General features: G+C 43.5%; 1 protein-coding gene across 2 annotated transcripts in view; it reads right to left on the bottom strand.

Moving 5' to 3' along the window:
* Positions 1-20,061: 20,061 nt before the first annotated feature.
* ADAP1 (ArfGAP with dual PH domains 1) overlaps positions 20,062-25,363 on the bottom strand; it is a 163,986-nt gene continuing 158,684 nt past the window's right edge. For both annotated transcript variants that reach the window (XM_072597780.1, XM_072597779.1), the window contains 2 exons: positions 21,010-21,238; positions 20,062-20,091 (listed from right to left, as the gene is read on the bottom strand). In XM_072597780.1, coding sequence (XP_072453881.1) covers positions 20,063-20,091; positions 21,010-21,238 — 258 coding nt within the window. In that variant the 3' untranslated portion in view covers position 20,062. The remainder of the gene's footprint in view (positions 20,092-21,009; positions 21,239-25,363) is intronic.

The raw sequence follows: 25,363 nt of genomic DNA, 5'->3' as shown, positions 1-25,363 counted from the left end.
TTCCACTTCTCTTACTGTAAGATCTTTGCCTCCTTGGGAGATTTCTCTCTCTCTCCTAAGGAAAAGTTCCGCCTGCACATGTAACCAAGACCCTGAATAAAGCCTAACCCTTGTTCGACTCTGGAAAGTCTCTTCTCTCATACGTTTATCCGGTTTGGCCAGCCGAAGACCTGCGATAGGTAAGGTAAGACTTGGGTAGCCCTCAGGCCTCTAGGCCTGGCAACAATTAACTACCCCATGGTTCCACTTGCCATCCCTGTAACTCCCAAGTCTCCCACAAGCAAACAGGACCATCTCCATTCATCCTGATCTATATCTGGCCACTGGACCCAGGTGGCTCTGGAGGAGAAAGTGAGGCCAGTGACTTTAAACAACCCTGCCTCACTTAAGTCCAATTCACCTGCAAGTCATGGCAACATCTTCTTGATGCTGTGATCCTCTTTGAGAACGAAGGAAAAGCAGCAACAGGAACAAAGTTCCCTTCTCTGGCCACTACTCCCCTATCAGTGTTGTATCTTCCATGCTCTTCCTTTTGTGCTTCTATCTCCAGTGCCTGGGACATAGTAGTTTCCCCTAATTTATTACACATTACACATTTGCTCCCATAACATAGAAAGTGTGATTGTAGAAAAGAAGCCTCTGGTCAAAAACAAAAATATGGGTCATGGGAGGGTGGGGTTTGAAAAATTAGAAGAGGTTCATCCAATGGAGGCATTCACATGAAGGTATTGTCAAAGGTTTGGAACAAGCTCTGTCCGTTCTCCTCAGACACCCAAAGCAACTGATCTCCATCCACATTCATAATCTCATGGCCCCGTCAGCCTGACACTTAGGACTGTCATCTGATGACAATACACCCCCAGACCCATTAGCTTCCTCCGCCCCTTACCAGACTCTTCCCTTTGCTATTCTTCTCTCCACCAGTAGATGTCACTAAAGCTGAAAGATTGAACCTGGAAGGGGTGGGAGGGGGATTAGGAGGATGAAGCCAGAAGAAATCCCTGGGAATCTAAGGCTGGGTCCAAGTTTGTAGGATTAAAGATATTAAGATAACTATAAAGATTATAGAGCTGGAAGGGACCTCACAGACCACGTAGTCCAATTTCCTCTTTATACAGATGAGGAAATTGAGACTGAATGACTTGCTCTATGTCAGACAGTAAACATTCCAGGAGGGATTTGAACCCATGTCTTCTGACTCCAGGACCAGCGGTCTTTCCACTGACCATGTTGTCCCCTGTCTCCAATTTACTTGGCTAAAGGGCTAGAAGGCAGGAGAACTCCAGTTATGCTCACATTTATGCAGATAAGTAAACTAAGATCCAGGCATAAGATAAGTCATAACTATATGGCACTCTTAAGATTTAAAAAAAAAACCCATGCATAATTATTTATATTTCATGACTAAAGAAATATGGTGAAGGAGATAGTTGGAATCAGGCGGTCCTGGGTTCAAATCCTACTTAGCTGCAAGATCTTTTTCAAGTCATTTCCCTCTCTGTGTTTCAGTATCTTCTTCTGTAAAAAGGAAGGGCTTAGATGGTCTCTGAGATCCCTTTGGGAACTATTTCTTTGATACTATGAAATGGAAGTTACCAAGGGTCTGAGCCAGGATTTGAGCCCAGGTCTTTCCTGACCTTAAATCTAATATTATACTGCTTTCCATGAAATGTCCAGACCAGACAAAACATGGAGACTGAATAAGGTTGGGGCTGAGAGGAGGGTAGGATGATATTGTATAGTGGCAAGAATTTAGAGTTATAATAATAGCTAGCATTTTCTGTAGCACTTCAAGATTTGCAAAACAAATGGATTTTATATATTACATGTTATACATATGTTACCTCCTTTGAGCCTCACATCACCCGTATTAGATTTTTTGTGGCTGAGTCATTTTTGAGTCATGTCCAACTCTTCATGACCCCATTTGGGATTTTCTTGGCAGAGACACTGGGATGGTTTGCCATTTCCTTCTCCAGTTCCCTTTGTAGATGAGGAAACTGAGGCAAGCAGGATTAAGCTACTAAGTGCCTGAGGTTGACTTTGAACTCAGGTCCTCCTGATTCTATCCACTGCGCTCTATCCTCTCTAGCTGTGCCTCTTAAAAAGATACTATTTTCTGTATGGGGATGGCTCTTGGGGAGAAAAAAACTATGATGTTGAAAAACATGTAAGATATCAATAAAAACTTTTTTTTTTTAAAAGCTTGCTTTCTATTAATGGGGGGGGGCAGTGCAATGTAAACTCAGATAAGTATAATGCAAAGTTTAGAGTGAATCAGGTATGAAGGAGAGAGGCGGACAAAGTACTTTCAGAGAACTGGAGATGAAAGAGAACACTTTCAGTGGAGGAGATCTCGGAAGGCGATGGCGCTGAGCCTTGAAGTAAGAGAAGGATTCTGGAAATAGAGAGGAAGAGGGAGTGCATTCCAGGCATAGGGGATGACCCAAAAGTGAAGTGCTGGGGCAAGTTCAAGGAAGAGCTGGGAGTCCAGTTTGGCTAGAACATAGCATGTGTGATGTTGAGTAATTTGAATTAACGCTAGAAAGGTAAATTGCAGCCAGATTGGAGAGTTGTGTCCATGTAACTCATGGCCTGAAACTGGAACTCTGAGTTTATGGGGGCCAGTTTCACTTTGGGGACCTTTTGAGGAACCATTGTACATATTCTGGGTTTCCCCAAAGATCATCAGAATTTATCTCATGTCTAGGTCTCCATAATTAACCTACCAATCAATAAGTAAATAGAAAAGAGTCTTCAGTTCCTTGCAAGTAGTTGGGTTAAGAAAAATTTAGGACAGGTTTTATTTAACCTATCAAAAAAATAATCTACACCCAGTCCTATAAACAGTTAAGGCAATTCCCTTTCCTCTAGTATCTCTGCCAAGAAAACCTCAAACGGAGTCACAAAGAGTCAGACATGACTGAAACGATCCAACAACATAGGAAGGAATGGAGGGAGGAAAGAATGAGAGAAGGAAGGAAAGAATGGTGGAAAGGAGAAATGGAAGGGAAGGAAGGTAGAAATAAACACTTATTAAGTGCCTACTATATGCCAATCACAGTGCTAAGTTCATCTGATCTTCACAACAACCCTGTGTGATAGGTTACTGTTATTATCCCCATTTTACATTTGAGGAAACAAAGTCCTCAGTGCTCTATAAACTGAGAAAAACCAACCCCGAGAGCTTAACCAACAGCACCCTGTCATCTTATGGTCTCAGAAAACAGAAGGGAGCCACACTCTTCTGAGAAACTTTCTTAACTACTCTAGAAAAGGGAAAGCTCCTTGGGGGCTCAAATTGTATAGCACTTATTATGTACACATATGCATACCAATGCATATTATATCCTTCTCTAATTATTGCAATTTGTTCCTCTTAATCCAAATAGATTGTAAATGTCTTAAGGGCAACGATAGTAATAATCTTCCTCTCCCCTCAAAAACGTGAATCCTGTGGTTAATTGCTTTGGGAAGCATGGCATCCATAACCAGATAGAGGAGAGTCCTTTTATACTTTGTCCTGGTCTGACCACATCTGGAATGATTTAGAGACCATGAATGAATGAATGAAAAAGCATCCTATGAAGTACTAGCTATATGTACAAAGCATTGGACTGAAGACCCTTTTCTCTTTACTTATTGATTGGTAGATTAATTATGGAGACCTAGACATGAGATAAATTCTGCTGATCCTTGGGGAAACCCAGAATGTGCACAGTGGTTACTGAAAAGGTCCCCAAAGTGAAATTGGCCCCCATAAATTCAGAGTTTCAGTTTCAGGCCATGAGTTACATGGGCACTTAAGAAAGTGCCAAGGATATATATAAAAGAGCAAGATGACCCTGCTCTCAAGAAGTTCATATTCTATTGGGAGAGATATATAGTAGATTTCAGTTGGAAAAGTCCTGTGATCTGTAGGGCATGGTAGTAAAATGGTTGGTAATGCCTCTTCTTTAATGTCTTCCAACTGAAAAAAAATCCTATAAGTTTTTGATGAAGAACCATTTGACTTTGGCACTGAGGACTGGTGATGGCAGTGATGTCCTTTTCTGGGTCTTCAGTAGATGTGACTGCAGAACACAGCAGAGCAGTTGTTGGACTGCATCTTCCCAACATGATGGTGGCAAGGACTGAACTGGGAGCTGGAAGAATGGTTTGAGAGTTGCTCCCACTCTTACTGGTTTTCTTGGCCATGTGGTCAATAGTCAGTGTTGGAGGTGGCTGTGGAAGATAGTAGAAGATCTCTTCTCTTCAGGGACTGCTCTCAGTGATTGCTCAGGATCGCTGAGTGAACTAGAAGCACCTTTGTTGGCATGAGAGACACTACTCTCCCCAAAGCTCAGTTGAAAGAACTAGAGGTATTTAGCAGAGGGAAGGGAAAGACTTGGGGAGAATTGATGGAGGGAACCTTAAGTCTGCTCGTTCCACTCCTTCCTTCTACAGATAAGGAATCTCAGACCCAGAAAGGGTAAGATACTTGCTTGATATTATATAGGTATTTAGGAGAAGAGTCAGGATTCGAACCCACATCCTCCAGTGCTCTTTCTAAAGTCACTGTTCTGCTTTCCTTTAAAGGGCAGGACCTAGGGAGTGAAGGGATTAAGCATTACTTAAGCGCCTATGTGCCAGGGGCAGCTAGATGATGCAGTGGGTAGAGCACTGGCCTTAGAATCAGGAAGACTTATCTTCCTGAGTTCAAATCGAGCCTCAGATACTTACTAGCAGGATGACCCTGGGCACATCACTTAACCCTGTTGGCCTCAGTTTCCTCATCTGTAAAATGAGCTGGAGAAGGAAATGGCAAACCACTCCCGTGTCTTTTCAAGAAACTCCAAAAGCAGTCACAAAGAGTCAGACATGACTGAAAACAGCCTTGTGATGACTATGTGCCAGGTACTGTGCTGAGCATTGTACAAATATCATCTCACGTGAGCCTTACAATGGACCTTGGAGATAGGTGCTATTCTTATCCCCCTTTTGTTTTTATTGCTCTGTCTTTTTTCAGGCCCCCTGATTCTTCAGGCCCCCATTTGGGGTTTTCTTGGCAGAGACACTGGAGTGGTTTGCCATTTGCTTTTCCAGCTCATTTTACAGATGAGGAAACTCAAGTATGGGGTTAAATGACTTGCCCAGGGTCATAACAGTTAGGAAGTGTCTGAGGGTAGATTTGAACTCAAGAAGATGAGTCTTCTGATTTCAGGTCCAGCACTCTATCCACTGGGCCACCTAGCTAACCATCCCCATTTTATAGTAAAGAAAATTGAGGCAGAGAGTGATAAAGTGACTTGTACAGGTTCACACACTAAGTTTCTGAGGCTGGATTTGAACTCAGATCTTCCTGACTCCTGGCTCAACTGTCTACCCACTGCCCCACCTGACTGGCTCTTTAGACACAACAGGTGGAAACTTCAGAAGACCAGTTTTAGAATCAAGGAAAGGAAAATTTCGTTCACAATTAGAGCCATCAAAAAAGTGGAAAGGGCTGTCTCGGACACCTGTGGATTCCTTTTCACTGGGGAAAGTAAGGACAAATGATCCCTGTTCAGGTGGTTGGAAGAGGGATTCTTGTTCAGATCCAAAGGGCCTCTGAGGTCCCATGGACCTCTTTGATTCTATGATTTTGGGGGATTTTTCCACCTACTTTTCTGTTACAAGGCTTAGAATTGTGCTGGGTCTTCTCTAAATACCCATCAACTGATTAAAGTCATGCTTCATTTGTATAAAACTTTTATACTTTAAGAAAAGCACTTTTCATTCATTATCTTCCTACATCCTTACAATCCCTGAGAGTTTAGTTTGCTAGGTAGTATTATTTCTATTTCCAAATAGGGAAACTGAGGCAACATGATGGAATAGAACAAGTACTGATTCAGGAGTTAGAGGATCTGAGTTCCCCTACAACCTCTGACATTTACTAGCTGTGTGACCTTGGGAAAGTCACTAGGAAATTTCACTAGACCTCAGTTTCCTCATCTATAAAATGAGGAGATCCTTTCCAGCTCTAAATCTATGATTCTAAAAAGGTATCTATATAAATTAGGTGGTACTGAGTCATGATGAACTGGCATGGATGAATCTTTCTACTTCAAAGGTTCAAGTAAATTCTACCTTAAACAGGAGAAGGGTGGGGAAGGGGAGTGGGCTAGACTGTGGAATATTTCCACAAGAGGAAGTGGGATAGAATACCCTGATGGAGCCCATGAAGCTGTGAAAAATAAACAGAAATGTCAAGAGTCCCACAGACAAAGGAAAGATGGTGGTGTCTCATGTTAGCCCCCTTCAGACACTGTCACAATGCTCTCTCCCACAGTGGGATCCGTTAGAACATTGGAACAACAGTGAAATTGTCCCCCACACCTAGGGTTTGCCCTAGGCTAGCTCTTCGCCTTCTAGAGGGCCCATGCTCCTAAGAGTCAAGAAACTGACCTTATGTGAAAAGCTCTTATGAAATGCCATGGATATTGTGAAACTGGGTGATGAGGCAGCTTTCTTTCCCAGTGCCCCTGGCTCAGTCCCCTGCTTTCATTGCCTCAGGGCTAGGGACGTCTGTGGTTTCTGAGGCTTCCTCTAGGACCTCTGATTGATTTTGACCTTCCGTCAGGGGCAGGACCCTCCATATCTCACAGCCCAGGGCTGAGAGGAGAAGTTGGAAGGAAGGCCCTGAATTTCCAGACTCTCAGTCCTGGATGTCCTGCAGCTTGGGCTACTTAATGCTCCCTGGCCCCTTCCAAGAATGTGATGATGCCCCGAAGCTGTCTTGGCCAAAGGCCCCTTCTGAGAAGCAGTTCTGTTTCTCCCATGAATATCCAGTTTGAACTGTAGTCCCTTCTCCTCCTCAAAGCCCAGCCCTCTGCCAAGGTGCAAGGAGGGAGGCTCAGTCCCACAGATAGGAAAGACTTGGCTTTGAATCTCCCCACTACTACTCAATATCTACATGACTGTAGGTAAAGAACCTCTCCAAGCTTCAGTTTCCTAAACTGGTATTTAGCTTCACAGAGTTGTGTGGATCCATTGAGATCTTGTGGTTTTTATTAGTAGTCAAGATAGTTTTTAGGACAAAGATACATAGTCCTCCAATGCCATGTTTAGGGCAGCTAGGTGATGCAGTGGATAGAGTGCTGGACCTGAAGTCAGGAAGATCTGAGTTCAAATCCAGCCTCATACACTTACTAGTTATATGACCCTTACTAGTTATATGACCCTGGGCAAGTCACTTAACCCTATAGCCTCAGTTTCCTCATGTAAAATGAGCTGGAGAAAGAAATGACAAACCACTCCAGTATCTTTGCCAAGAAAACCCCAAAATGGGATCATGAAGAGTTGGACACGATTGAAATGGCTAACAACAAATACCATGTTTCATTTGTGTAAGATTTTTATACTTAGGAAAAGCACTTCCTTGTTCATTATCTTCCTATATCCCTACAATCCTTGTGAGGCTAGTTTGCTATGTAACATTATTTCTACTTCCAAATGGGGAAACTGAGGGAGCATGGTGCAAGAGAAAGACTACTGACTCAGGATTCAGAGGACCTGAGTTCCATCTAATATTCTTTGAATCTGGCCTGGCTTGGGAGGGTCTGCTTGGGCCTGTCCTCTGCTAGTGTGGCCTTTGAAAACCCTTTGAGAAGCTCTGTCTAGGGGAGTCACTATAATAATAATAAGAATAGGAGGAAGAAGAAGGAGAAGAGGAAGAAGAAGAGGAAGAAGAAGGAAAAGGTGAAGGAGGAGAAGAAGGAGAAGGAAGAGAAGGAGAAGAAGGAGGAGAAGAAGATGAAGAAGGAGATGGAAGAGAAGGAGAAGAAGGAGAAGGAGAAGAAGGAGAAGAAGAAGGAGGAGAAGAAGAAGAAGAAGAGGAGGAGGAGGAGGAAGAAGAGCAGAAGATGATAATGACAGGTAGTACTGGTATAATGAATAGAGAGCTGGTCCCAGATCTAGCAAGCCCTGGGTTCAAATCCTGCCACACATTTGGACAAATGATCTAACTTTTTGGGACTCCAGGAAGCTTTCTAAGACCATAAATTTCAGAGTAGTGGCTGGTTTGCAAATGATGTTCCTTACATGGTTAAAATCATGAATCTGGTAATTTTCACCACCCCCATGTGCCCCACAAATGAACACACCCACAAAATGACCCTTTACAATTGCATAGTGAGTTTTGGTTTACACAGCACTCTCCTCCCAAATATTCTCTCCATTAAAATTTTTTATTGAGTCTTTTGTTTTTATTTTGTTTCTTTCATCACCAGCATTTCCCCAAGTATCAACCCCCCCCCCCCCCACTTTATTTTCTAGATGAGAAAGCTAAGGCCCAGATGGGGCAAACACAGCTTATAAAATGCACCTCCTTCCCACTTTGGCAGAAGTAGAGAACTATCAGGTGCAGAATGTTATATATATTGCCAGGCTGAAGTCATGTGTTGCTTAATTTTGTCAAACTGGTTTTTTTCCCTTTTTTTTTTTTTTTGAGGTGATGAATCAGTGGGTAGCAGAGAGGGAGGGGTAAATTTGGAAATGGAGGGGAAGGGAAAAACAAAAGAAATAATAATGGAAAAATAATAGAAGCTTATATATGTACACATCATATGTATATGTCCTCTTAAAATTTGCAAAGAGGTTAGTGACTAGCCCAAGATCACTAGGGTACTAAGTGACAAGAATCAAACCTAGATTGTCTGTGGCATTTTAACATTTACTCTGCTTGGACTTAGACCACAGTCAGAACTACGTCCAATGAATGTCAGCTCTAGATAGGCAGATTTAGGCTGAATGTAAGGAAAAATATTCTAATAATTAGGACTATCAAAAAATGGAGTGGGTTACCATTGGGTAATATTGAGTTGCTCTTCATTGGGCAATGCAAAGACAGGATGACCCTCTTGGTTGTCTTAGACAGTATTTTCAAATCATTTTACTTATATCCATTATCTTATCTGATCCTTTCAAAAAGTGTGTGAGATAAAATCAGTTATTATCTCCATTTTACACCTGGGTAAACTGAGGCTCAGATTTGCCAAGAGTCACACAGCTTCCCAGTATCAGAGCTAGAACTCAGGTCTCCTTATTCTGCATCTAGTACACTCCCCTAATGTCTATAACCCTATATATGTGTCACACTTTTAGCTTTTCAAAGTGCTTTCATATAATTATCATGGTTGCTTTGTAATCTTATGCATTTTGTTTGATGTAATGAAAAATATTATGAAGCTAATCAAAGGCTGTTGAAAATTAAAATGTGTGTGTACGTACCTACATGTGTGTATCCAAGTTCATTGATCCCTGAAATCCTAAAATCCTATATGGACATTTTCCAGTAACTCCAGTTTAAGAACCTTTGATTTAGAGGATCATAAGATTATAGTTTTAGAGCCAGCAGGCAGTTTGGAGGCTGCTGAGTTCAGACCCCTCATTTTATGGAAGAGGGCATGGAGACAAAGAGGTTAAATGACTTGGCCAGGGTCACTCAGTTAATAGTGGCTGAAGTAGGATTTAGAACCTAGGTCTTTCTGACTCCCAGTCTGGTGCTCTGTCTGTTACTTCTCAACGTACCATATTTCACCACATAATTGCCTTAGATTTTATGCCAAATTTTTTTTGCAGAAAAATGGGGTACGATCATTATGTGAAACTTTTTTTTTTAAATTGTGCCGGTATTACTTAAAAAATCATTTCTTACTAACATCTTTGGTGCAAGATTAGGATGCACAGAATACTTGTGAATATACATTAAAACTGAGTACTGACAATGCATGTTTGCAAAGAATTTTAGATGCAAGTGGCTCACAATGTGCGAGAGATAAATGCGTACCTATATGCCACTGGTGAATACATTGCTACTCTGTTTACTTTTTAAGTTGCGTGATGAGCAGAATTGTACCATGTGACAATTATGCCATGAAAGGTTATAAACCAGTTTTTGGACTGAAAACAAACCAAAAAACTCAAAAACACAGGGAGTGAGTGACGACTATACAGTGAAGTATGCTAGTCTTCCTACAGACATTGGCAAGAACAATCCCGATTTTGAATTGAGAAGAGGGTTCAAGTTAGTTGTTTTACTGTATCCCTTTCTTGGGGGCCAAACTAGCTGGCAGAAAAAGAAAGGCAAGGTCACTTACTGTCCTCTAAGAGTTTATAGCCTTCCTAGTTTGTCAAGAAGAGGACGGGTTGGGGGAAAGTGGGTCTGAGGAACCTCAATAAACAAGGAACAAAGATCCGTTGGCTGAGGAAGGAAAATCTGGCCTAGGAAGAGAAAGGAGATACTAGTCATCATTTTTCTTTTCCTTCATCCACTTTGAATCACATGTGGTTGAGGAGTGTACAGAGAAAAGCCATATTCCATGCTGTATTCCACACATGGAGGACAGCCCTCCAGGTTGTGGCTCACAGAGGGGCGGATAATTTGTTTCTGAAACATGCCACAATCTTTGGCCACAATCATTCTTGGAGGGGTGAGATGGGGAAGGGAATAAGCAGTTCTATAGCTATTTTTATGTGCCAGGCACTGTGCTAAGTACTTTCACAAATTTTATCTCATGTAAGTCTCAAAACAACTTTGGGAAGTAGGTGATATTATTATCCCCATGTTATAGTTGAGGAAACTCAGATACACAGACATTAAGTGACTTGCCTAAGATCACATGGCTAATAAATGTCTGAGGCTGGATTTGAACTCAGGTCTTTCTAACTCCGGGTCCAGTTCTTTACCAGGTATGTCCCCAGCTACCTCTTACAGAAAGGCAGGCAGGAAAGGGCTGAATCCTAGCTCAGGCACATACTAGCAGTGTGAATCTGGGGAACTCACTTGACCACTCAGAGCCTCAGTTTCCTCATCTGTAAAGTGGGTGTAATAAGAACACCTCCCTCACATGGTTGTGAGGATCAAATGAGATATGTAAAGTGCTTTGCCACATCCTTAAAGTGCTGTATGACCACTGACAAGATCTTGGGTCTCAGTTTTCTCATCTGTGCTCTTGTATAATTACAAGGTTATGGCAAGGAAAGCACCTTATAAGCCCTTTAGTCCAAATGAGGAATGAGGGTCAGAGAGAGTAGTCGATTTACCTCTCTCCACTGATAGGGTATATGTTTAATGAAGTCCACAGATTACTGAACCGGGGGGATTTGGTTCCAGTTGCACAAATTACCTGTGTGACTCTAGATGAGTAGCCTTGGACAAGTCACCTGAACTCGGTTTCAACTAGCTCATCTGTAAAATGGGAATACTACTTTAAAAACACCCTCAAATATTTTGGGGCTTTGATCTATACATAAAATTAATTATAGGGCTGGTTAATGTCACCTAATCCAGGAGTTAACCTTGTGTGTTTGTGTGTGTGCGCACGCGCGCAAGGGACCTCCTTTTGTTAGTCTGCTGACAGCTATGCACACCATCTCAGGATGTTGTTCAATCATTTTTGAGTCGTGTCCAACTCTTCATGACCATATTTGGGGTTTTCTTCGCAGAGATATGGGAGTGGTTTACCACTTACTTCTCTGGCTCATTTTATAGATGAGGAACTGATGCAAACAGGGTGAAGTAACTTGCCCAAGGTCACACAGCTACTGAGTATCTGAGGCTGGATTGGAATTTAGGAAGATGAGTTGTCCTGATTTCCCACCCAGTGCTCTATCTATTGCATACCTAGCTCAGAATAAAGTTTTAAATAAGGTTTTTAAATAAATAAACTAAAATGGGGTGATAAAGGACACCAATTGTATTGAAACCCAGTTATCAAAATATATATTTTTTAAAAATTCAGACCCCAAGTTAAGCACCCCTGAATGCCAATCCCTTCATTTTGCAGATGAAGAAACTGAGGCCAAGAGAAATAAGGTGACTGGATTGCCCAAAGTAATCACTTCACAGAGTGAATAGGACTAAATAGGATAAGTGGTGTAACAGAATATTGGAAAATGTAAAGCTGTGCAGAGCTACTATCGAATGTAAATATCACCACTGATGGTTCTCTACACATATCAAGCTTTTTCCTAAAATTATTCATTTGCAAATCATGTAACATTTTAAATGCAGCAGGGAAGTTTGCTAGAGAAAGGACCCTACCAACACAACTGTTTCCTGAAGTTGAGAATTATTTTATAGTATTACCTTTGCCCCCTTACTCCCTCATAATCTGCTATGCAAATCTCAGTAGCTTTTCCCATCTTCATTAGGACTGGGTTAGCTTGGGAAAGGTCCCAGGCTCTTTGGGAACAGGGAACCAGGGAATTGGCACCAAAGACGGAGAATTCTCATCCAGGCTCTGCTGTCAACTAGCCCCATGATCCCAGGCTAATTATTGAAACTTTCTGTGCCTCAATTTTCCCATCTATTGTATGATAGAAGGAGGAAAGGTAGTTTAATCCAGTGTTAGTAAACTCAAATAGAAACCTATCCCCGAGGCCAGCAGTGACTTAGAAAAGAAAACCACAAATTAATATTATCTATGTTGTATTGCATTTTTACTCATTTCACAGTTACAGTTTAATTTGGTTCAGGACACACTCTGGAGTTTTCTGGGCTCTTGAGCCTCAAGTTTGACCTCTGGATAGGGCAGTGGAATCAAAGACCAAAGCTTACATCCTTCCTGACATTTACCAGCTGGATAGGGCAGTGGAATCAAAGACCAAAGCTTACATCCTTCCTGACATTTACCAGCTGGGTGACCTTGAACAAGTCACTTCAGTTCTCTGGAGCCTCTGTCCCCTCATCTCTAAAAAATGGTTACAATAATATCCATAGAGCGACAACAGAATTGTTGCTCAAATAAGATACTGTGTATAATAGTGATGCTCAGTCTTTAGACTGCTAATGTAAATGTTCATTGTTATTATTACCAAGGTCTGAAAGTGTTAAAGTTAAAAGCAAAATGTTGTTCAGTCGCATCCAACTCTTCGTGATCCCAATTGGGTTTTTTTTGGCAAAAACACTGGAGCTGTGTGGCATTTCTTTCTGCAGCTCATTTTACAAATGAAGAAACTGAGGCAAACAGAGTGAAATGACTTGCCCAGGGTCACACAGCTAGGAAGTGTCCAAGGCTACATTTGAACTCAGGTCTTCTTGATTCCAGGCCCAATTCTCTATCCACTGAGCCTTCTAGCTGCTCTAAAAGCAAAATACAAAGGTATTAATTATTATGAGCAGCTTTAACGTGGACAAGATCGAATAGTCATTTGTTCTGGAAATCTCTGAAGATTATGATTGGAAATGGGTCAGGAGAACTGCATAGCCACCATATTTCCGGGGCTTCTCTTCACCCACTCTGTCTGTTCCTGCAGCACTGTTGGCTGTGCAGCCCTAGTAATAATTTCAGGAGGATGGGGAGAGGGGAAGAACAGTAAAACTTGAAGCAGGAGATGCATTGGCTTTTCCACATGAATCCATAGCCATTTGAAAGTGTATTTTATATACTTGGTGTGTGTGTGCATTGTTTCTTTTAGAACTTAAACTCCCTGAGGGCAGACTGCTTTACTCCTTTGGGTATTGGCATCCAGTATTAATACTAGATGCAGCTTGGTGTAGAGGAGCTAGAGTCAGAAGTCATGAGTTCAAATCCAGCACTTACTAGTTGGGCAACCCTGGGCCAGTTACTTAAAGCATTCTGTGCCTGTTTCTTCATCTGTAAAGTGAAAGGGGGTTAAACTAGAAGGCTTCTGAGGTCCCTTTCTGGTCTAAATCTCGAATTCTGTGCTTGACTGACATTACCTTAACCTTTGAAAGGGGTCTTTGCCTTTTCTAAAAAAAAAAAAAAATCCCAAGAGATTTTCCTCCTCCACATGAATACTGAAGTTATCTCGATAAATTTAACACACCACAGTTTGTAGCCATCTGTTAGGAAGCAGAGGAGAGCTGGAGAGCTTTCAAAGCAAGCATCTAAACTCCCCACCTTCCTCCTCCTCCCCCATCCCTCGCCCCATCCTAGTGAAGTGAATTAAGTTTCCTAGCACCGGTGCTCAAAATAGCTCACAGAATAGGAAAGAAAACTCAATCCTGCAAACAGCATGTCACCGCACTCAGCCAATTACATAAATCTAAGGAGGAAAAGCTGAACATAGGCTGGTGGGGCAGGGAGGAAAAAAGAACTACCAAAAAAGAGAGGCCCATGATGCCTGGATGGGGAGATGTGAGACCTGGCTTTTAGGACATACTCTGCTTCTGACAGACTGGTGTTTTTTTTAGGTCCCCACACAATGTGAGAGTTGCTCTAACTCAGTGGTATCAAACTCAAATAGAAGCAGGGACCACTAAACTATACATAAAGATCCCGTATTGACCTAGAAAATATTAACATTATGGCACAGTAGGTAGAGCACCAGTCCTACAGTAAAGGACCTCCAGACTCAATCACTTTCTAGCTGTGTGACCTGCGCATGTAACCTGTTTGCCTCAGTTTCCTCATCTGTAAAATAGGGATAATAATCACATTTACCTCCTGGTGGTTCAAATGAGATAAGAATTAAAATGTGCTATGGCTGGATTATTAACTTTGTTAAATTACATTTTATCTGGTTTGGGCCCATTCAGAAGGTGGCTGGCTTTGTGTTCAACACCTCTTTGTCTAGCTGATCCCTAAGGCTGTCACATCCCAATGTGACATTTTTATGATTCCTGTACCTGAATGGTCTCTTAGTAGCTGTTCCCAGCTCAGCTATTTGGGGATGACGTTCCTCGCATCTGCCCAGACAAGCAGTCTTGGCTTGCTTCATTGAAATGACATAATTTATTGATTTGAACAACATTTAGTACCATGATTTTATTATCAGTGACATAACAAATTTATACAACAAGATGGGTGCTGCCACTGGAGGAAGGGTCTTGGTGGTGGTGGAGGGCAGCAGCAGCAGCAGTAGTAATAACAGGCAGCATGAGAGGCCTCGTAGGTCCCACAGCACCCCCAGAGGCTGCAGCAAGGAGGTGCAGCTCAGCACCTCATGCTGGCCAGAGGAAGAAATGGTTCAACCTGGCTTCTCCAAGGTGTTGCCCACTCCCCATCTGCTCAGCCTCAAGTAGGTTCAGGGACCAGATGTATGAGGCCTGTGTTGGTAGAAGGCATGCTGCAGGGGCTGGCCCTAAGCTGGGTGGCAGAGAAGGGAGGGGGACGGTCCTGGACAAATGACCTTGGTGGGGAGTTGGTGGGGAGGGGTGGTGTATGTGTCCTGAGGGCAGATGATCATCGAGGATTTCTGTCTGCCTGTAGAGAACCACCTTTTTTTCTGAAGCTCCTGGGCACGGCCTTAGCCCACCATGGGCACACATGGCAAGAACCTCAAGAAGTTCATCTTGTTCATCAACTTACCATCCACAGGGACACAGCCAACAGAAATAGTTAGATTACCCTGGCTTCTCTGCGCCTGACCCACCAAGCCAGGCCTGCACAACATGCGGCCCTCAATCACTGAAAGGATTTCAGATGGGCTGAGAAAAGCGTAACGTTGCCACTGTGGACTCTGCTGTTTATCAGGCGACCCATGGCAATCAACCATCGTGAGTCTGTCTCCAGTCTACCTATTCATGGGTTGAAGTTTAGCTTTTTAATTTTGGCCCCAACCTACCACCAAGTTGTAGAGGTCTGCTCCAGGCCCAAACTACAGCCCCCACCGCACTCCCCAGTCAGTCCATTCAGTTTAGGGGCTGGCCTGGGGCAGAACTACATTGATGGAAGCTGGAGAACTTAATCACCACCACCTTCTCACCTCTAGCCTGCTAGAACCAGACTTCATCCCATTCAGCCATCCACCAAGACTTGGCCTCAGCAGGCGTCTTGTCATTTGCCCAGCTGACTCACGTTTCCTTTCACTGCTCTGACTCTACTTAAACTTCTTTACCTGCCCGGAGCTCTCCTAGAAATGCTATCTGCCAACCAACCAACCCCCTCCCCCCAAGTAGAACATAGACTTCTTGGACACCAGGACAGTCCTGTTTTTTATATTTGAATCCCCAGTGCCTAGCACTGTGCCTGGCATATAAGTGCTTAATAGATGCTTTCTTGATTACGAACATTAACCCAAGAAATGCATTTCACACGGAAAATGTCATTTCCCTCCCCACTCCCCAAATCAAACTGACAGGTCTCATTTATTTGCTTTTTTTTTTAAAGTTAAAAATTCCAACATGCTCTGTACAAGGCCCATCCGCTCCTCTCACCCTCTGCATCTCAGGAGACGTATCCACAACCAGCCACTCCAAGATGTCTCCCACCAAAGAACATCTGATTGTCTCCATCAGAGACTGGCATGCCACCTTCAAGAGGATGGTGTCACAAGTTGGGCATGAAGGTACAAAAGTGAAATGGCCACTTGTGGAGGACAAGCAAAAGACAGGACCAGTCTTGTGGGCCTCAGATTGGCAGCTGAGGGCGTGGTGAGGCTGGCAAAGTCAGTCCAAGGCCTGTCATTCTGACCAAGGTCAGAATTGGTGGAATTGGGAGCAAAGTTTCCCCCATAATACTGAGTCATTTTGTTCTCTGTCAAATTTTGCATCAGCAAGGGTTAAACCAGCCTTGCTGATCAGTGCCAGTGACCAGCACCTAATGCACCTATGTATATTCGCCACACCCGCTCCCACACTGGGGCCTCAATAAGGTATCCTAGCTTGTTAGAGGTAGGATGGAACCTTATCAGTCCAACCTCCTCATTTTATAAAAGGGGAAACTGAAGCCCAGAGATAGGAACTGACTTTGCCTGAGGTTTCACAGCAGCCAAGCTGGGGCTAGAACCCAGGTCTTCTGACTCTTGAATCCAATGCACTCTTCACCAATCTATTTGGAACCTCATCCACAGAGCTTTAGTTAGAAAAGTACCAAGAGAACCTTGTTATAAGGCAATTACAACTAGAAGGTATGGAATTTGAGGACAAGATCATAGCAAGGTGCTTGTGTTTCTACACATGTACAGGATGTATTTTACAAGTCCATCCTCTCCTCATGCTCCACAATCTAAAATAGACATAGAGTAAAATCAATAAAATCAACACTTGTCACTACTGGCCTGCCAGAAATAAAAGTTACTAACCTTGGTCTCTAGGTTAAACTGCATGGCAAAGTCTGTGTGCCTCTTTCCCAAAAGGGCAGAGAGGCGAGCCTAGGCCAGCTGGCTACCCCTCAGATCATCCCCACACTCACTCAATTCTTCTGAGTGGACCTGACCAAAGTGTTTAAAAAACAAAAATCATCAGAAGTCACTAGGAGATAGCACCCACAGCTACTCTGGATCCTTTCTTTAGCACTGAGCCCCCATACCTAGTAGGCCCTCAATAAATATTTCTTGAATGAAGGAGAGCTGTCTACTAAGGACCAGCTGGCTTTTCATTGTAGAGTTCACAAAGGGAAGAAACTTTAAGTTGTCCCCACTGATCTGGTTTCACACCTTCTTCCACTCAGTCCATCCAAACTCCATTCTCCAGATGCAAAGATCAACTCAAAGCCAGCTGTTGGTCAGCTGGATAAACAAGTTTCAGTAGTCAGCAGAAAAAAGGAAAAATTCTGCTCTATTCAACAGGAGGGCAGAGGAAACTTATGAAGTTACCTTTGCCAAAAAGAGTCATAGCTACTTATAGTAAAAGACGCAAGGGTCTGGTAGCCAAAACAAGATGGGGGTACAAACATGCTGAGAACTGTAGTCTGTTTGGATGGTGCCATTTATGTAAAACATGGTAGAGGGCAGATGGGTTTGCCACAACTGATAAAACTAACAGCTGGGTCTAGTTAAATGAATGAATCAATCAATAAACATTTATTAAGCGCCTACTATGTGCCAGGCACTGTGCTAAATGCTGGAGCAAGTCAAGGATGGCAAAGACAACTGTGGGTACTTCCGTAGTCTGGAAAGCACAACATCTTTTCCCTTGAGCTTGGCTCTGCAATTCAGATTGGAACATGTGCCTGTCACTGGGGCACCATAGATAAAAGAGGCCAGGGTCAGGGTTACCAAGAAGAAGGGTATGCCAATCACTGCAAGTCATTTTCAACTGATTTGGCTCAATGACTTCTCCCCTTTCCCTGGGATGGGCTCTACGGTAAGGAGACAAATCAGAGAGGTGGAAGCAAGTCAGTGAGGCCCATGGAACTCTGAGTTAAAAGGGTCTATACTGAGTTAGGACCAAGAAGAGCTGGGGAAGAGAGTAGAGCTTTGTTGTTGTCAACAGATCCCTGGCTTCACTGGGGCTTAGGGAATGAGGTTTAGCTGAGAAGCTGGAAGCTTATGAATTCATATAGTAGAAAATGGAGTACTTGGGAGAAGAGGAAAATTCACCCCTGGGGAACAGAGAGATTAAGTTATAGGAATGAATACATGTATGAAAGTCAAAAGCCAGTTCTGTGAAATTCAATGAAGCCTCTAGGTGAATCATGTCATCTCTCTGTGTCCATTGGCACATCCACACTAAGAGAGCAAAAATAGCAGACTCACTGATTCTGAACCACTGGCTTCACAGAGTCCTTCCTGAGGTCCCAGGTCCTATCCTACTTTCAACCACCTTTTCCCAAATAGAGCAGCAGAATGATGACTACCCCGAAGCACCAAATAATCCCATGGGAGGTGTAGAACATCTACTAATTATTGGTCAGGTGAGGATGGGTGAAGAGGCTACAGCAAATGAAAAAATCAAGGGCAGCCGTGGTACTGCCCACCCAGAGGAGTAGCCCAAGCTGGTCTGAGCTTTGAGGACTTCTAATCTTGGAAGCTTCCATCTTTATCAATGCCCATATTATACCTATGGAAGGTGCTGAAAATCCAGAAACACAGGGACTTAAGGCTGGCCGTGGGGAGGGAGAAGCCTACCCAGATGGTCTCCTAAATATCTGTTTTTCTTGTCGATTCCCTTTCTTGGTGCATGAGGTGCTTGGCCTGACCACAGACACATGCAAATACAGCAGGAAGTGTAGCCTGGGGATTCCAGTATCACCTTTCCTGCCAGGTTCTTGTCTTTCCTTTTGTTTCTTCTCTTTTTTTGACAGGGAGAGATGCAAGGGCATGTGAGAACAAAGGTGACTCACTGCTCAGGTAGAGCAAGCACAGGAGTCTGTGTGCATGATGATAAAGCACACAAGTATCTTAAAAATACTGTCTTTTTTTCTTTTAGCCTTCTAATTTTTGACTGCAGATTGGCAAGAGAGGTGGTATCTTAGATACCCATTTTACACCAAACTCCTGTCTTCCTCACAGCTCCTCTCCTATTTGTTCTTACACAACCTTGGAACATATCTCTTGAAAACCAGCCTGGACTCCCCAGATACCCCTGGAACTTCTCCTGAGGCAGGACAACTTCCTTGCCTATTTCCACTTCTTGGCACATAGATGTCCCCATCATTCACCATGACTAGAACATATGCAAGATTCATTTCTAGAATACATTCTGGGGCTGTGCTAAAATAAATCTGATCTTGGAGGGCATTCACATAGCCTCAAATAGGAAGCAAGCAGGCTGCCTTTTGCCGATGGAGGGGAGGGGCTTCCTAAGGAACATGGCCAACCCCTAAGACTCAATTCCCCAGCCTCCCTTGCCGCTCCACCCAGAAAGCAGCATCAGGTCTGAGTTCCCACTTAACTCCCTTCCAATAAATAGATCCTTCTTCCCAAATCCCCTCAGAGCCACTGCCATGAAGTGAAACTTAGTTTCAATGGCAGGGGTAGAACTTGGGATCAGAACTGGGCACCAAGACCAAGGGGGCAGCCCTAGGACTTGAGTTCAGATTCCTACTCCCCTCCCCAAAGTGGATGCAAGGCAGTGAGGCCATCAGCCAGGCTCCCTTTTCTAATGTAGTGAGGCATACACAATGGTTGTGAGTGAAAACGTAGCCACTGGAAACAGCAGATGCTCGCAAAAAATCAGGCCCCATGGCAACAGGGGAGATATTCCAGGGAGAAGAGGTTGCTCCATTTTCTTTTGTCAGTCTTCTGGCCTCTGCCTTCACCACCAACCTACTCCCATGTTGGCGGCCAACATGATTAGGTGGATGCTTGTCTTTTTTTTTTTCCTCTTTGCTTTTTACATGTCAAATAAAACCAGGTCGTTCTGTAAACAGAATCTTGTGTCCTTGGATCCCTCAAAGTCAATCTCTCTTTAAGGTTTATGTTTGAAATGGGCTTCCACTGAAATAGGAAAAACAAACACAAACACACAAACACACACACACACACACACACACACACACACACACACAGACTCTGTTACAGTGAGATACAACTGGAACACAATGCCATCCCTGTCTGACAGGAACATAACCATCCCAACGACAGCAGGACCATACTCTGACTCCTCCTATACAGATGGCTTTGCCAATAGTCCCCCTGCCTCCCCAGAAACAAAGCTGTTCCCATTTGATTTTGGAAACCCAGAGAGGATGGTTTTGGGGCTCCTGTCTTCTTTCTACCCCAGGGACCTGGTCGCTCACTGACTGAAGATGTGATTTCAGTGCCTCTTGCTATCACCCACCCTAAAGCAAGATATGGTGACCTCAGCTCCCCTCAGATGCTCAACCCAGGATCTCAGTCTCCATGACTACCATGCTCCCAGGGGAGGGTCCTGTCTCACAGCCAGGCTCAGGGTTATGAAATTGCAGTATCTCCCTCCTCCATTGCTGCCCTTTCCCTCCTTTCTCCCTTTCACCAATGAAAAGGGGGAGAACATGGGGACTTAATGAGATGATAAAATAGAAACACTTTAAGAGGGCCAGAAAAAAAAGGAGGTGAAAGCATCCTTGTTGATTCACCCCTTCTCCTCTAGGCAGCTAAATGAAGAGTGAGAAATAACTCTTTTGAGAGGGGCTGGATCCCGCCCCATGTGGAGGTGGGGCAGGAAATGAGGTATAGGAGTAGGAACCTGGGGGAAGGGGATGGGAGGAAAGGGAAATTTTTTCTTGAGAAGGAGTTTTCTTGGCTCTCTGTGTGTGTCCAAGCTTGTCCTGAGGTCATCCTTGCTTTTGTGATGGTCAAATATTCACCGAAAATATACTACCCAATCTCTAGTGACCCCCCCAGGCGAACATGAACAGGGACAGCTCCTCTCACCTGCGTACTCCTGAGGCAGCATTGGCCTGTTAATCACTTTCTGAAAGGCTGCAATCCATTCCCGCTGGTCACCTTCCGTCTCACAGGCAAAGAGGAACTTTCGGTCAGGGGTGACGATGGTGATGCCGTGCTGCCAGTGGTGACCCTGGGTGGAAGGGGGAAGGCCCTCCAGAACCGTGTAGCTGTTCTCCTTACTGCCAATGAACACCTCCCCCCTGGCAAAGGCGTCCTGAGGAGGAGGAAATCAATCTGGCAGTGAGTATTTAGGAAAGCATTTATTACTATATGTCGGGTTTTCAGGTTACGAGTGCAAACAATGACACAATGCCTACTCTCAGTATGTTCTAAGTCTATTACTAAGTGTCTAGTGGAGAAGACAAGTATATAAATAAATAGACGGACAGACAGACAGATCGATAGATATAAATGTATACAGTTCTTAAATACAAGGTAGTTTGGGAGGGAGAGCAGCAGCCATTGTGGGCAGAGACCAGGAAAGCCTTCACGCTCTCAGAGGAAAGTGGGAGGTACAGTGCATAGAGAGCCGGGCCCAGAGTCAGGAAGACCTGAGTTCCAATCTGACCTTAGACACTTACTAGCATGTGTGACCCCGGGCAAATCACTGAACTCTGTCTGCCTCAGTTTCCTCATTTGTAAAATGAGCAGGAAAAGGAAAAGGCAAACCACTCTAGTATCTTTGCCAAGAAAACCCCAAATGCAATCATGAAGAGTTGTGTAGGTCTGAACAGACTGAACAAACCACATGAGTCTATGCCTGTTTATGTACAGTGCTGAGGAGGATGAACAGTGTTGGCCTGCCAGTCAAGAGACCTGGGCTCCTTTGGGGTCACTGACTGTGTGACCCTGTAACCCTAAACTTACTCTGCCTCTCAGAAGCTTAATGCCCTTCTCTGAAAAACAATACTTTCCCTTCCCACCCACCCCCTAGGATTGTGCTGACAATCAAATGAGATAATGTAAATGGAAGTTCTTGAGAAGCATCAGCATATCCCATTTCTCTCCTCATCTCTGCCTCCTGGCTTCCTTCAAATCTCAGCTCAAATCTCACTTTCTCTAAGAAGACTTTCCTGATCCTCCTTAACTCTACCACTTTCCTTCTGAGATGATCTATTTAACCTGTTATATATAGTATGTTTGTATCTAGTTCTTTGCAGACTCTCTCTCCTATTAGGCAGAGACCATCTTTTGCCCTTCTTTGTATTCCCAGAGGCTTAGCACCGTGGTTAGCACATAGTAGGCACTTAATAAGAGCTGCTGACTTTTTACAAAAGTGAAATATAATGTTTGTACAAGGAGCATAATGGTACACAACCCATATCAAGTCAGAAAGACCTGATTAAAATCCTGCCTCTGACTCATTCTAGCTTCATAAGCTTGGCCAAGTGACTCAACCCCCTCAATGGCCACTTAGCTCTCAAAGACTGTAAATTGCAGAAAAGTTAAGTTTGCCGTGGTGGAGGGGCTTTTCCTACCAACAGTTCTTTATACCAATGAGGTCTCTGATCTGACATCTTTGTACAAATACCACACTGCATCTTCCCCGTTATAGCATTCAATAAATCAACGCTAACAATGAAACCTCACATTTTGATAGCACTTGAAAGAAATATTTTCTTTACATAGTTGCTACTTGGTAGTGCAGGTATTAAAGTGTCTATTTTATAGATGAGGAAAGGAAAGCTCAAGGTGAGATGACTTGTCCAGGGTCACTCATTTCAGTTTGTAAAACAAGGGGGTTGGACAATACGAACTCTCATGTCTTCCAGTTGTAACATTCTTTTAAAAATTTTATTATCATTATTAAAATTAATAACCACTTATTTCTCTCCCTCCCATCAGTTCTGCCATTCTCAGTTCCTCACATTCCAACCTTTCTTCTGCTACCCAACTCACTATCTGTGTGACTTAACCTCTCTGGGTTTTAGGAAAAAGAAAGGGGTTGGATTAAACGGTCTGTTAAGGTCCCATCCAGCTTCCCAATTCCGATCCTATGAAAGGACCTTGATTTTCCCTAATTGGCAGTTATATTCCAGAGCTAGACAAGACTTGGGGCTACTTTTGTCCTCTGAGAATGGATATTGGAAGTAAAGATGGAGTGGCTGCCACACCACTCCAGAAACTTCACAGTTGCAGAATTGATCAATGCTTTGTTTTTGTGTTTGGGCAGTTGCTAATTGAGGTTCCTAGGCTACTGTTCTGATCAGAGAAATCTGGAGCTCGGTTCCCTATTGGGTGATACCATAGGTGGATGTGGACGTGGGGTGGGGAAAAGGGGCACTAACAGGACTGTAGAAATCACTTAAACTACCTGCATAAGATGTGGCAACTTTGGAAGGAGGGAGTGGAGGGAAATATCATACATTATGGTTATGGGAACAGGAGAGGCTCTCTGAAATCGTCTGGTCTCCCCTGTTCCCTACAATGCTTCCACTGGGAGCCTGAGAGTTTCCTATAACTTATGGACAATTGGTTTCTTGTACAGGGCCTGAGACAGGACGGAATAGGGAGGAACAAGCAGCTTTCCACATCTAACTGGACTTGTATGATGTCCTTGTGACCAGGGATTGCTTTGTTTTATGCGTTTGTATTCGAGGTGCCAATACAATGCCTGGAACATATCAGGAACTTAATAAATGCTTGCTTGATTATTTTATGATCAGCACCCATCTCTCAAGGTTGTTATGAGTACCAAATGAGAGCGTATCTGTAAAGGCCTTAGCGTGGAGTCTGGCATACAGTAGGCACTACATAAATGCTGTTGTTATCATTGTATATACTGTTATTGTTGAATATTATTATTGTATATGTCCTGTATTTACTTATTTGTGAATACATATGTTCCCCCAATAGAACACAAGCTCTTTGAAAGCAGAGACTACTCACTTTGGTATCTGTACCTTTAGTGCTTGGTAGAATCAAAAAGTGACTGGCAAACTGTAGGCACAGCACAAAATGCTCATTGAATTGAATTGTATTGCCTTAATAACTTCTCCCCATCCTACAGATGGTCCTAGAGTTCAGAGACCAGTTAGAGAAGTTCATGGAATCTGGAATTGATGGGTTCCATACTGAGTTCTGTTGTATATCAATGGTAAGCTGGCACTGAGAGAAATGGTTCCTCCAATGAGAGCTAGCCTTTCCCCCCAACCAGAGGAGAGCCAGAACAGGGAAAAATCTGGAGGTAGAATCATTGATGAGAAGGCTATGGGGCTATCTCCTGTCATCCTGATCTATATGTGGCCACTGGACCCAGATGATTCTGGAGGAGAAAGTGAGGCTGGTGACTTTGCACAGCCTTCCCTCACTTAAATCTGATTCTCTTGCAAGTCATGACTCTATCTTCCTGATGTTATGGTCCTCTTTGAGAATACAACCACAACTCCATGGGTCATGATGAGCATGAAGGCCAGTGGTTGATGAGAATTATTTCAGAATGCTCTTTGTTCCTCCATCTTTACTTTACCTGTTTCCGAGCCTTGGTTTCCTCAGATGTAAAATGGCAATAATGATAGTACCTACCACACAGGGCACTCAACAGGATCAAATCAGATGAGATAAGATACTCAGTTGCTTTGGGAACCATTATTAGTCATTATTTTGAGGATCTTGGGAGGAGGTGAGGATTGAAAAATTCCTGATTAGAAAAGTATAGTCTCCTCTCAATGAGGAAAGCAGGACACTTATGTAATCTCAGCTCAAAGTCATTTGCAAAAGACTCTCCTCATCGGTGAAAGCCCCACTACTCAATGCTCCACACTTACGGGGAGGGGTGGTATTGGCAGAACGTGAGACACTGTTACCCATGAGGAAATTCCCTGAAGTCTCTAGTATAATGAGTTGGGGATGGGGATATGGTGGACATGCCCACTTCTCTACATGCTGGCTTCTTCCCAGAATCTTTCTCTCCCCTCAGAGACCTTTCCTTGAAGAGAATTTGGAATCCAGTGTCTTGTTTCTTGAAGCTAGAAGCCAGAAGACCAAGATTTCTCTGCTCCTCTCAAGCTCTTGCCAACTCTACCCCTCATGTAGGTGTTGGAACATTGAGTAATCAATCTCCATCAATTAGGAGAGTCTCAGGCACATTGGCTTTGACCCGTGGATTATTTATATGCTGCTCTGAAGTATCTCAAGGTTTCTCATAGTACCCGAGGCACAGAAAAATCATGGCGGCTGGAGTGACATGGGGGTGAAGGTAATAAGACATATAGTGCCCCTGTCTTTGGGATGAGAAGTAAAATACATTGCCCCAATTTTGGAGGACAGAAGTGAGGGAGTAAGACATATGTTACCCCCATTTTGGGGGGTGAAGGAGGGAGTCAAACATACATTGCAC

This window comes from Notamacropus eugenii, chromosome 3 (genome assembly GCF_028372415.1).
Source record: "Notamacropus eugenii isolate mMacEug1 chromosome 3, mMacEug1.pri_v2, whole genome shotgun sequence".
Lineage (NCBI taxonomy): Eukaryota > Metazoa > Chordata > Mammalia > Diprotodontia > Macropodidae > Notamacropus > Notamacropus eugenii.
Note: the sequence above shows the minus strand (reverse complement) of the source record. Positions and strands in the feature narration are given on the sequence as shown.